General features: G+C 40.6%; 1 protein-coding gene across 3 annotated transcripts in view; it reads left to right on the top strand.

Annotated features, from left to right (window-relative positions):
- Window positions 1-12,500, top strand: part of lrba (LPS responsive beige-like anchor protein) — a 333,604-nt gene that overhangs the window by 314,511 nt on the left and 6,593 nt on the right. For 2 of the 3 annotated variants that reach the window (XM_052138115.1, XM_052138114.1), the window contains exons 53-54: window positions 5,241-5,342; window positions 5,432-5,628. In XM_052138115.1, coding sequence (XP_051994075.1) covers window positions 5,241-5,342; window positions 5,432-5,628 — 299 coding nt within the window. The remainder of the gene's footprint in view (window positions 1-5,240; window positions 5,343-5,431; window positions 5,629-12,500) is intronic. The other variant, XM_052138116.1, reaches the window with a different exon arrangement.

The following is a 12,500-nucleotide window of genomic DNA, read 5'->3' as shown; positions in this document are numbered from 1 at the left end:
ATCCATGAAACCTGATGTTTGTAGAAACAGTCTGATGCTGTTTTGGTTACATCTAATCTGTGCAAAAATGTTTTTGTAGTATTGTTTTTCATGATGTATATAATCACATATACACTCTTTCTCTCTCTGTGGTTAAATGATACTCTCTAGTACACCTCTGCAGTATAAATAAATAATAAAGGGATTAGATTGTAATCAGATGTTGTCCTAATGCAAACCAAATGGTGGCCAATGACGGCGAGGTTAAACGATACACCAATATATCAGTTTTATTGATCTTTTCAGGGCACAATCCGACATCAGGCTTTAATCCCCTGAGTTGTAGGGTATAACTCAAAGCTGAGACATTTAGGAAGTTTGCCACCTAATGAAACCTATATACATCTACATACACAGAGAGAGAGAGAGAGAGAGAGAGAGTGATAGAGAGACAGAGAGAGAGACAGCGAGTGAGAGAGAGACAGAGTGAGAGAGAGAGTGAGAGAGAGAGAGAGAGAGAGAGAGAGAGAGAGAGTTAACAGCAATTTTGACATTACTTAGGTTTATTTGATTTAGCTCATCCTTTGTTCCTTATGTTAAAAAGTAAGGAAATAAACTTCCTCAAAGCTGAAATGTGTTTTGATGTTTAAAAACGTTTTTCTATCGTTTTTCTATCCTAGTTTAATATGCATAGAAGCCATTCGTAGGATGATTTCCTAGAAAACTAAAAACATTTTATTGTACAGACATGATCATCTAAAACAGTTATATCTGAGGAGAGCTGATAAATGTAAAGTGTAAGCGCTTTCTGATGAAATGTCTCTTAGCATCTTCCTCAAATCAATTGATCAGTGGGGGGGGTCCCCAATTTGTAAAGCCCAATTCCCAATGCGCTCCAAGTCCTCGTGGTGGCGTAGTGACTGTTGGAGGACGAATCTCAGCTGCCTCCACGTCTTAGTCCGTCAATCCGCGCATCTTATCACGTGACTTGTTGAGCGCGTTACCGCGGAGACATAGCATGTGTGGAGCTTCACGCTATTCTCCGCGGCATCCACGCACAACTCACCACACGCCCCACCGAGAGCGAGAACCACAGTATAGCGACCACGAGGAGGTTACCCCATGTGACTCTACCCTCCCTAGCAACCGGGCCAATTTGGTTGCTAAGGAGACCTGGCTGGAGTCACTCACCACGCCCTGGATTCGAACTCACAACTGTCATTCCTTTTCTTAAAAAAAAAAAAAGCAAAAATCGATGTTACAGCGAGACACATACAATGTGAGTATTGACGCTGACTATTACACCTGGAGTCTTGAGTTTGAATCCAGGGCGTGGTGAGTGACTCCAGCCAGGTCTCCTTAGCAACCAAATTGGCCCGGTTGCTAGGGAGGGTAGAGTCACATGGGGTAACCTCCTCGTACATAATAACATTAATTCAATGCAAATTAATATTCTGTGTCCGTTTATTCATTTATTTGGTTGCCAGGTAATAAGCGGGATGATATACCGTCAGCCGGTTGTTACTGCAGCATAAACTCTTACAGGGTGATACAACACCCCTCTTAAACGTCAGGGTCCTATGCACCCCGTCAGGGTTTATTTTGCAATGGTAACTGCTTTTTGGAGCCACTGTAGATGACAAAATACAAGCATAAAAGTCGAACACATATTTTCTGTGAAATGTATCTCGGCCAAACATTGAGGTCATAACTTACAGGATATCCAGATGTGCAGTATATTGTTGATCCCGTGCTGGGGCAAACCCTAGGTGGCTGTTTAGGATTATGAAGGAGTCCTTTGATTTAAGAAAAGAACTACTGGCTGTGTTTAAGTCAGGCCATCTGAAAAGCATCTTTGAGACTTCCTGTGATGTTCTGTCACTCAATAATCACTTGCTTACTTGCTCCATATACAGTTGAAGTCATTAAAACTCATTTTTTTTAAATCACTCCACAGATTTAATTTTAGCAAACTATAGTTTTGGCAAGTTGTTTAGGACATCTACTTTGTGCGTCATTTTTACAACAATGGTTTACAGACCGATTGTGTCACTTTTAACTGACTACAATCACAATTCCAGTGGATCAGAAGTTTACTTGCACTAAGTTAAATGTGTCTTTAAGCAGCTTGGAAAATTCCAGAAAATGTTGTCAAGCCTAATTTAGCTTCTGGCTTATTGGAGTCAATTGGAGGTGTACCTGTGGATGTATTTTAAATGCCTACCTTCAAACTCAGTTCCTCTTTGCTTGACATTGTGGGAAAATCAAAAGAACCTCCACAAGTCTGGCTCATCCTGGGGAGCAATTTCCAAACGCCTGAAGGTGCCACGTTCATCTGTACAAACAATAGCACGCAAGTATAAACACCATGTGACCACGCAGCCATCAGACCACTCAGGAACGAGATGCATTCTGTCTCCTAGAGATGAACATAGTTTGTGTGAAAAGTGCAAATCAATCCCAGAACAACAGCAAAGGACCTTGTGAAGATGCTGGAGGAAACAGGTAGACGAGTATCTAGATCCACAGCAAAACGAGTCCTATATCGACATCACCTGAAAGGCTGCTCAGCAAGGAAGAAGCCGCTGCTCCAAAACCGCCATAAATAATCCAGACTACAGTTTGCAAGTGCACATGGGGACAAAGATCTTACTTTTGGGGAAATGTCCTCTGGCCTGATGATGCTAAAATGTAACTGTTTGGCCATAATGAACATCATTATGTTTGGAGGGACAAGGGTGAGGCTTGTAAGCCGAAGAACACCATCCCAACCGTGAAGCATGGGGGTGCAGCATCATGTTGTGGGGGTGCTTTGCTGCAGGAAGGACTGGTGCACTTCACAAAATAGATGACATCATGAGGAAGGAACATTATGTGGATATATTGAAGCAACATCTCAAGACATCAGACAGGAAGTTAAAGCTCGGTCGCAAATGGGTCTTCCAAATGGACAATGACCCCCAAGCATACCTCCGAAGTTGTGGCAAAATGGCTAATGGGCAACAAAGTCAATGTATTGGAGTGGCATCACAAATCCCTGACCTCAATCCGATTAGGAACTGAAACACCGTGTGCGAGCAAGGATGCCTACAATCCTGACACAGTTACACCAGTTCTGTCTGGAGGGTTATTGTGAGACGCTTGTGGAAGGATCCCCAAAATATTTGACCCAATTTAAACAATTCAAAGGCAATGCTACCAAATACTAACGAAGTGTAAATTAAATGTTTAAATGTATTTCGCTAAAGTGTATGTAAACTTCTGACTGCAACTGTACGTTTTATCTCAAGTCCAGTCACCAACAGTCCCACATCAGTCATAAAAGACTCTCGCTGGACTTTGTTTATTCTGTACAAATGTGCACATCAAATCTTCCAGTCTCCTGCCATTTGTACCACATGTCATTACCCTCCACTCCTCATCGAGGTTCTGATCACCCTGTTGGGGTTTTAATTTGCCATAGTGACCGTCCGGCTGTCTGTACATAATCCCATACGTGACCTCTGGCTCGTGTTTTATTTATTGTCTTTGTTCATGGCGCAGGACGCACTGGTCTGCAGCTCCGGCTTGCGGGTCTAAAGGCTGTCGTGTTGCACATGGATGGACTAATAAGTCTTCATTGCAGAGTTTGGAGGTGTTTTGTAAGAGACAACACCTACACAGATTTCTGAGAGTGAATATAGCTGCACCATAAAACAGGTGCTTGTGTGCTTGTCTGTTACGATTGCAGTAATGACATAATTGCATGGTTGACAACCATTAAGCGACATCATTTAAACTTTACAAGTGCAGCTATTATATCCTGTGGGACATAACCCAAAAATGGTTTGAAGGTCTGTTATGATGGTGTCGCAGGGAGAAAACAAACGTATCCTGCTTTTGTTGACATTAAAGACATTGTGCGTCCAATGAAACTCATCTGTCACTTATTAAAAGCCAGACTCTTCTCAATAACCATAAACAATAAAATAAATAAATATATATTGTTTTCAAACAGCTTTTCCGGGCTTGATGTTAGGGACGGTTCTGGGGTCAGTGGACATTCGAGGCTTAGCCCAGACCTCTGTGGATACATATGGGGCCGTCCTTTGATGAAATATCAGAATATAATATACTTTACACAATCTCCTGTAACGAGCACTCGTCACGCATGCACACATGCACGCACACACATGCATGAGTGCTAGAAAGCAGCTAGCTGCCAACAATATACATAACAGCATACATTACGGTAATTCAAATTGCTTTACATGGAAATTATAAAGAAAATAAAAGATACATAAAAGTCCATTGTAAAATCACTTAAAGGGACAGTGCACCCAAAAATGAAAATTCTCTCATCATATACTCACTCTCATGCCATCCCATACGTGGGTGACTTTCTTTCTTCACCAGAACACGAATTAAGATTTTTAGAAAAATATTTCAGCTCTGTAGGTCCAAACAATGCAAGTGAATGGGAAACAAAAAAGCACATAAAGTCAGCATAAAAGTAATCCATGTGACTCCAGTGGTTTAATGCATGTCTTCAGAAGGGATATCTTCGGTGTAGGTGAGAACAGATCAATATTTAAGTCCTTTTTTTACTATAAATTCTCCTTCCTGCACAGTAGGGGGCGATATACACGAAAAATGTGAATCGCCAAGAACTATAACACATTAAAATGTTACACACTTCATCTTTAAGGTACATAAATGGTCAGTTAGGCCTGTGCAGTTCATGGTAATATTAATACATTTCAACGTTTGATTTTAAAAACATTTTTGTTTTCTTTTGTACTATAATTTTAGTGCTTTATTGGGTCCGTAAACAAAGTAAAACCAGTTGAGAACCTCTGCTGTATGGTGTTATATAGTGTCTTTTTGTTGCATTTGGAGCGCTACATTATTTTTATGATGTCAATTTAAAAAAAAAAATGTTTTTACATTTGTGTGATTGCGTTCAATATGTTTGACTATTAACTGTCTCTCTGTCTCTCTCTCTCTCTGTCTCTCTCTCTGTCTCTCTCTCTGTCTCTCTCTCTGTGTCTCTCTCTCTCTCTGTGTGTCTCTCTCTCTGTCTCTCTCTCTGTGTCTCTGTCTCTCTCTGTGTCTCTCTCTCTCTCTGCTCTCTCTCTCTGTCTCTCTCTCTCTCTCTCTGTGTGTCTCTCTGTGTCTCTGTCTCTCTCTCTGTCTCTCTCTGTGTCTCTCTCTCTCTCTCTGTGTCTCTCTCTCTCTCTGTGTCTCTCTCTCTCTGTGTGTGTGCATGCGTGTTTCTCCAGCAGAGTTTGTGAATCCCCGGGCGATCTTGACGGGGCATGACTGTGAGGTGACGTGTGCCAGTGTGTGTGCAGAGTTGGGACTGATCATCAGCGGATGCAGAGGTAAGCCAAACCTCACACAAACACACACGCGCATTGAATTATTGGTTCTTGTGAAATTCTAAGATACATTTCCAATACTTTGTTAACAGAGGGTCCATGTCTGATCCACTCAATGAACGGTGACCTGCTGAGGACTTTGGAGGGTCCACAAGGCAACATGCGGCCACGTTTGGTTCTGTCCTCCACCGAGGGTCACTGTGTCATTTATTATGACAAGGGCCACTTTTGCGTTTTCAGCATCAACGGAAAACTCCTGGGACACATGGAGGTGGAGGATAACATCAAGGTAAACATGAACCATCAGGGATCAACTATGATTCATGTTGATTTATTCAACATTTACATTCATACATTGAAACATAAGATGGCAAGAACTGGCCTGATAGGGCGTGCCAAAGTTCAATCAATTGGCCTGAAACTCTCTGACGCTTGACCCGGGACATCCTTGTGGTTAAGCCCTAGCCATGAAGAACCCGTTTTGCCATTAAACTCTACAATTAATCAGCAATCATCTGTCATATCATTCCAGCCGGGGTCACAGGTCAAGTCCATTTGTACCTCTTTTTTTTCCTGTCCATTTCTACCTCCCTCTGTTCTCAGTTGCGGTGCTTTATCATGCTAGCTGTCTAGAGCCTGATTAAAAGCTGGCATGAGCTTGGGCTCTTTCTCTTTTTCTACACCTCACATTCTTTTGGACCCTCAGGGCCCAGAACAATCCTTTGATCTGCAGGGCTACAAAATGCCACCGAGCCTGTGTGTGTGTCAGGAGAGAGGGGGGTATGGCCAGCAGCTAGCCCGCCTGCATGAGAGGAGACATTTGTCACTGGTGGGCAGAGGTCCCAAAATCGTCCGGCTCTCTTTTCCTCATTCCCCCTCCATCACTTTCTCTTTCCTCTGGGCCTGGGAAAATTCACAGAGGCCCTCTACAACCCCTCTCTCTCTCTCTCTCTCTCTCTCTCTCACATACCCACACCTGCATCCCATTTAACAGGCCGGCTCTTTTACGCTCCTCTGCTGCTCCCAGCTTGATTAGTTTCCTCATTGTGTCCAGCTTTCATTTGTTTTCAATAAACAGCAAAGTCTGCAGTGGCAGGGCAGAGGGCCGCTTTCCCTCTTTAATGCTGCAAAATCATATGCTACTCCTTTATTATTCAACACATTTTATTTTACCCGAATAAAGCTTGCAGGCATCTCTATTGGTATCCCTTGTTCTTTGGCTCAATGATACCGATGGAGGGAGCCAGTGTAAGAGAGTTTCGGGCCATCAGGCCTCGGTTGCGTTGTCAATATACCTTAAATTTGTTGAGGGCCGTCCCCAGACTCTATCGGCGCCCTAGGCGAGATTTTAGATTGGCACCCCTGAGAACCCATCCATTTGGATGGATTGTTTGCAGTGCATTTATGAAAAAGGATCCGTGATTTCCAAACTGCACACGCCTGGACCTGTTCATGGCAAAATCATTGACATTTATTTAAGGCATTTAAAGGAATATTTCGGGTTCAACGCAAGTTAAGATCAATCGACAGCATTTGTTGCATTATATTGATTACCAAACATGTATTTTGACTCGTCCCTCCAAAGCAAAAATGTGTGTTCCAGTGAGTCACTTACAATGCAAGTCAATGGGGTTTAATCTGTAAACGTTAAAATACTGACTGATTCAAAAGTATAGCCTCAAACCATAAACAATATGTGTGTTAACATGATTTTACTGTCATTAAATCACTTACTGACCACATCTGTGGAAAGATAGAGACAATTTTACTTTTACTTTACTTTGTTGCCATGACGATGTAATGTCAGCAAACTCTAAAATGACGATTTAAGCAACTTGACAGCTCAAGTAATGCACGAGTTTAAACAAAAGAATTAATGTAAGTGCTTTTATAAAATGATAAGCTTCATATATCTATGTTTAAACCCTCCAAAAATTGGCCCCATTCACTCGAGTTTTTTAAAGAAGTACGAGTTGAAATACATTTTTTGTGGTGATCAATATTACGCCCCTGCTGTGGATTGAGCTCAACTTGTATTAAACATGAATACATTTTAATAATGGCCATAAAATAAACAAAGAAAAAGATCAAATGCTGTTAAAAGTCATTTTTATTCTGCACCGCACACTTTTCAGTCCTCCTGTGGTGCCCAGGAACTTCCCCGAAGATCATATTTGAATGACAAATGCTCTTTTGGCATTTTGTTCTTGTTACATTTAGTCCAAATATGATTTTCTGGGTTCCAGTTTTACAGGTCTAATACAGCGGCTGCACTACAATTATCTGATGACACTAGTTGTCAAATTTCCATCATGGTCTGTTTTTTATCAGTCATATTAGATGACATTTATATAGTGATTCTTTAAATATTACTGAAACTTAAAACCAAAAGGTCGCACTAACTTTTGTCTCGGCTTCAGATGCACTTGAAGATTAGAAACTGTGTGCTTTTAACACTGTGTAGGGGCGAGTGGGGCACAAACACTTTTGGGATATTTTCGCTTTTTTTTGATGAGGTAAGTGGCTTATCGATGCACCAATGGTGCGAGGACCCACATTTTCTTCTAGGCATTTTTTATTATTATTATATTTATTTATTTTTTCAAAATGAATTGCATTTTTGAGGGCCTAAACGTACTCAAAAACAATTGAATCTTTGCACACGCATCAGAAATGGCAAATGTTTACATCTGATATTGGTTTAGAATTAAGTGTGGCAAAATGGCTCAATAGCCCCACCTACAAACATTCAACGATGTGCGTTTTATGCTACGTTTCATCTACACGTACGGAAATCGGTACACATGTGTAACATGCCAACACCTACAAAAAAGTCTCTTGGACCCATGCCCTAAACTCAACAGGAAGTCAGCCATTTTAATTTTTCTCTTCCAATTTTACTCCGTTTTTGCCATTTCCAGGCCTCGTACTTTAACGAACTCCTCCTAGAGATTTCATCAGATCTACTTCAGGTTTGGTTATTCTAATCTAAGCCTGAACACATATTCAGTGCTAATATGCTAATATTCAGTTATAGTCATAGCGCCACCTACTGGCAACAGCCAATTCCAGGTCTTGTACTTAAACAAACTCCTCCCAGAGATTTAATCAGATCAACATTATATTTAGTCTTAATTTAAAGGCCTTGGTGATGTTAAATTGTAAAGCTTTTGAGTTTGCGTTGAAGGGCGTGTCCGTGGCGTCCTGACGAATTTTGATATGAAACGAGACGCATTTTTGAGGCCTAAACATGCTCGAAAACTCATGAAACTTTGCGCACATCTCAAGAGTGGGGAAAATGTACATCTGATACTGGTCAACATTGTCAGGTGAAAATGACAATGTGTGGCAAGCACGAGTCTGATGAAACAGGTGTTCTATTTAATAATTTGCAGAGTTGGGGAACGTACTTCTAAACATGTAATCTGACGATCCTTTTCGCATGCACAGATATACAGTGTGCGCAGAAAGCGGGCAGGATCCCGAGCGAAAAGAGTACTTTGATACGAATAGGGACACAAAAAAACTTAAAAACTGGCGCGCAGTAACAAATATACTGACTGTACGATATTCCTAACTGTACAGAGCAGCTTTAAATGAAGACCAAGCCAAATCCCAGACATTTAAAGCCAATTTTGATATCCCGGCTGGACGCTTTTTGTCAGGTCCGATAAAGACCCCAAAAATGACGTATGGTGGGTAACGATTATGTCATTATGTAACCATTCATCAGTAATGTAAAGGATGTAAGTGGCACATTTTGCAGGTGTAGAGGGGCACAAAGTCGTCATGAGAGGGTGCACTTCTGACAAAGAAAAAAAAAAAATCCTCTCGTGTGCCAACCCCCCCCTTGGCAACTGCCTATGTCGCCTATGCCAGGGGCTGGCCCATTTATTTCTAAATTAATTAAAAAAAAGCAAGTAAAATATGTTAAATAACATAAAAATGTACATACAACAAAACATTGCTAAAAAATAAAATTAATTAAAAACAAAAAATTTGGGGGGGGGGGTTCCCTTTGTCTAAGGGCCACATCATAGAAACGTGGGGGTGGGCGGTTTTGACTTGGGCCAGTAAATAACCACCCACCCACAATGCCCTAGCTTCATAGCAGTGAGTTTTGCACATGCAACGACCACTCAAAATGTATTTTGCAAGTCTTTGTACACTGCTCTGAACTTCTCTCAATGCCAGACTGGGACAATTTGTTACAGTGGTTGAAGTAAGTCTTCATGCTGATGGTCTGACAGAACATTCATTTAGACGAGTAGAAATAATACATGAATGAATCTCTGGAGCCCACGTCAGAGCGTCTGTTAGTAACCATTTTAGCAGACTTTTCTCGAGCCATCGGCACATACGCAATGGACTGTATTAAAGTCTTCATAAATCCAGACTTTACTCGTGCCAGACATATCCTGACAAACAGCCTCTCCTCTGTGGGGCATCATCCAGCACAACCCTGTTGTTTAATATCACAGCCTCACTGTAAGTCAGATATCTGAGTCACGGCACCCATCTTGGAGGATTCTGGAATGGCAGCCCAGGAGGAGACTTCCGATTTATGATTCCGATCCGACCTGGACATCTACTTCCCACAGACCTTTTCCAGACACGGCCCAGAGGGACCACTGACATCAGACATCTTTGGAAATTACAGGAAAGGACTTAAAGGGATAGTTCCCCCCAAAATAAAAATATGTTACTCACCCTCATGTTGTTCCAAATTCTTAAGACTTTCTTTGCTCTGTGGAGGATTAAGGAGATGTTAGGCAGACTGTTAGCCGCAGTCACCATTCACTTTCATTCACTTTCATTCACTTTCATTCACTTTCATTGCATTCTGCCTAACATCTCCTTTTGTGTTCCACGCAGGAGAGGAAATCATACGGGTTTGGAAATGAGGGTAAGAAAGGTGAACTGTACCTTTAACCCTTGTGCGTCAATAAAAGAAAGGTTAGTCAGAGGTCCTGTTCGCGTCAAAAAACTGCCATAATAATATTATATATTACTATTATTTTGCACTTCTAATTATTTAATTATTTTAACCAACATCAGTTCTGATCATAACTACCAAATATTCATTCAGTTTCAGGTTTTTAACCCTTTAAATGCCAGTTTGTTTACATAATGCCACTGATGTATTTTATGTCAGAACAAAATATATCAATTATTTTCCGTATATTAAATGCTATGGGGAATTATTATTATTATTTGCATTTTTTTTTAGGGGGATTAACACAGTCTGGGATTTGTCAATGATTAGCAGCAACATTGATTTTGATGCATTATTATTTTTTTTGGTGCGTTGTCAGATTAAACAAAAAACACTCTGGACCTTCGAGGACAAAAATGTTTGTGTCAAAAAAACTGCCATAAATATATTATATATTAATATAATTTTCCACTTCCAATTAGTTAATTTTTTTAAACTACATCAATATTGATAACTACGAAATATTAATTAATTTGCTGGATTTTAACCCTTTTAATGCCAGTTTGTTTACATAAATGCCACTGTTGTTTCACACACACACACACACACACACACACATCCATAACACACTGACATCCATAACAACACACACACACACACACACACACACACACACACACACACATACAAAACACACTGACATCCATGACAACACACACACACACACACACACACACACACATACAAAACACACTGACATCCATAACAACACACACACACACACACACACACAAAACACACAGACATCCATAACAACACACACACACACACACATACAAAACACACTGACATCCATAACAACACACACACACACACACACACACATACAAAACACACAGACATCCATAACAACACACACACACACACACACACACACACATACAAAACACACTGACATCCATAACAACACTCACACACACACACACACATACAAAACACACAGACATCCATAACAACACACACACACACACACACAAAACACACAGACATCCATAACAACACACACACAAAACACACAGACATCCATAACAACACACACACACACACACACACACAAAACACACAGACATCCATAACAACACTCACACACATACAAAACACACAGACATCCATAACAACACACACACACACACACACACACACACACAAAACACACTGACATCCATAACAACACTCACACACACACACACACACAAAACACACAGACATCCATAACAACACACACACACACACAAAACACACAGACATCCATAACAACACTCACACACATACAAAACACACAGACATCCATAACAACACACACACACACACACACACACAATTTTAACTGCATCATTTATTCAGTTGTCCTGCAGGTCTCTATAATACAGCAAACAGAAAACGGGAAAAGCTTGTATTTGTTCCATAGGATACATATGAGAAAAATGGCGCCATCTGGTGGAAAATATAAAGTGTACATTTTGAAGCCAGGGATCAAATATTGCAATTTGAATGGGTTTCAATGGGGACACTTTTGTCCTGAAGTTCCTGAGTGTGACTATTTTGTGTATTATAGATGTATTATTGGAACTGAGATTGAAATATCAAAATTCCCCATAAAATTCACACCTTTGGCAAAATGGCATTAACACTGCCAGAATGATTGAGAAAAAATAAATAAATTAATTAAAAATACAAAAATGTCCCAAAGGTCACACAAGGGTTAATTCATGAATTACATTATTATCAACTCTTGGCGTGAGTCACAGGGTCCAAACTGAGTTCATTGAAGGACTTTTAGACTGTACAGGATCAAACAAAATGAAGGAATAACTTTAAAGAATCGTTCTTTTTGTCTTGACTGATTAAATTAGACAAATAGCTGCAGACTTCAGCTCATATGTCCGTATTGAGCTTCTGCTTTATAGCAGTACTGAAATCATGTGCTGTGCTACAATGTAACTTGAACTCTAATTACACGCATCTCAGACAAATCCAAAACAAATCAAGAGAGATCACATGCACGCAAATACACTCTGATACCAGCTGCTGTAGTGGCCTGAAGTCTGCTGGATGGCGATCTAGCAGAACCGTCTCTGTGATTGATGCCGGGAATGAGATCGCTAGTATGTGTGTGTTTGAAAGATAAAGAGCAGGAGTCTTTATTTATTAGTGGCGCTTGCTAA

This window comes from Xyrauchen texanus, chromosome 11, assembly GCF_025860055.1.
Source record: "Xyrauchen texanus isolate HMW12.3.18 chromosome 11, RBS_HiC_50CHRs, whole genome shotgun sequence".
In the NCBI taxonomy this organism is placed as follows: domain Eukaryota; kingdom Metazoa; phylum Chordata; class Actinopteri; order Cypriniformes; family Catostomidae; genus Xyrauchen; species Xyrauchen texanus.
This window is presented reverse-complemented; position numbering and strand designations above follow the sequence as displayed.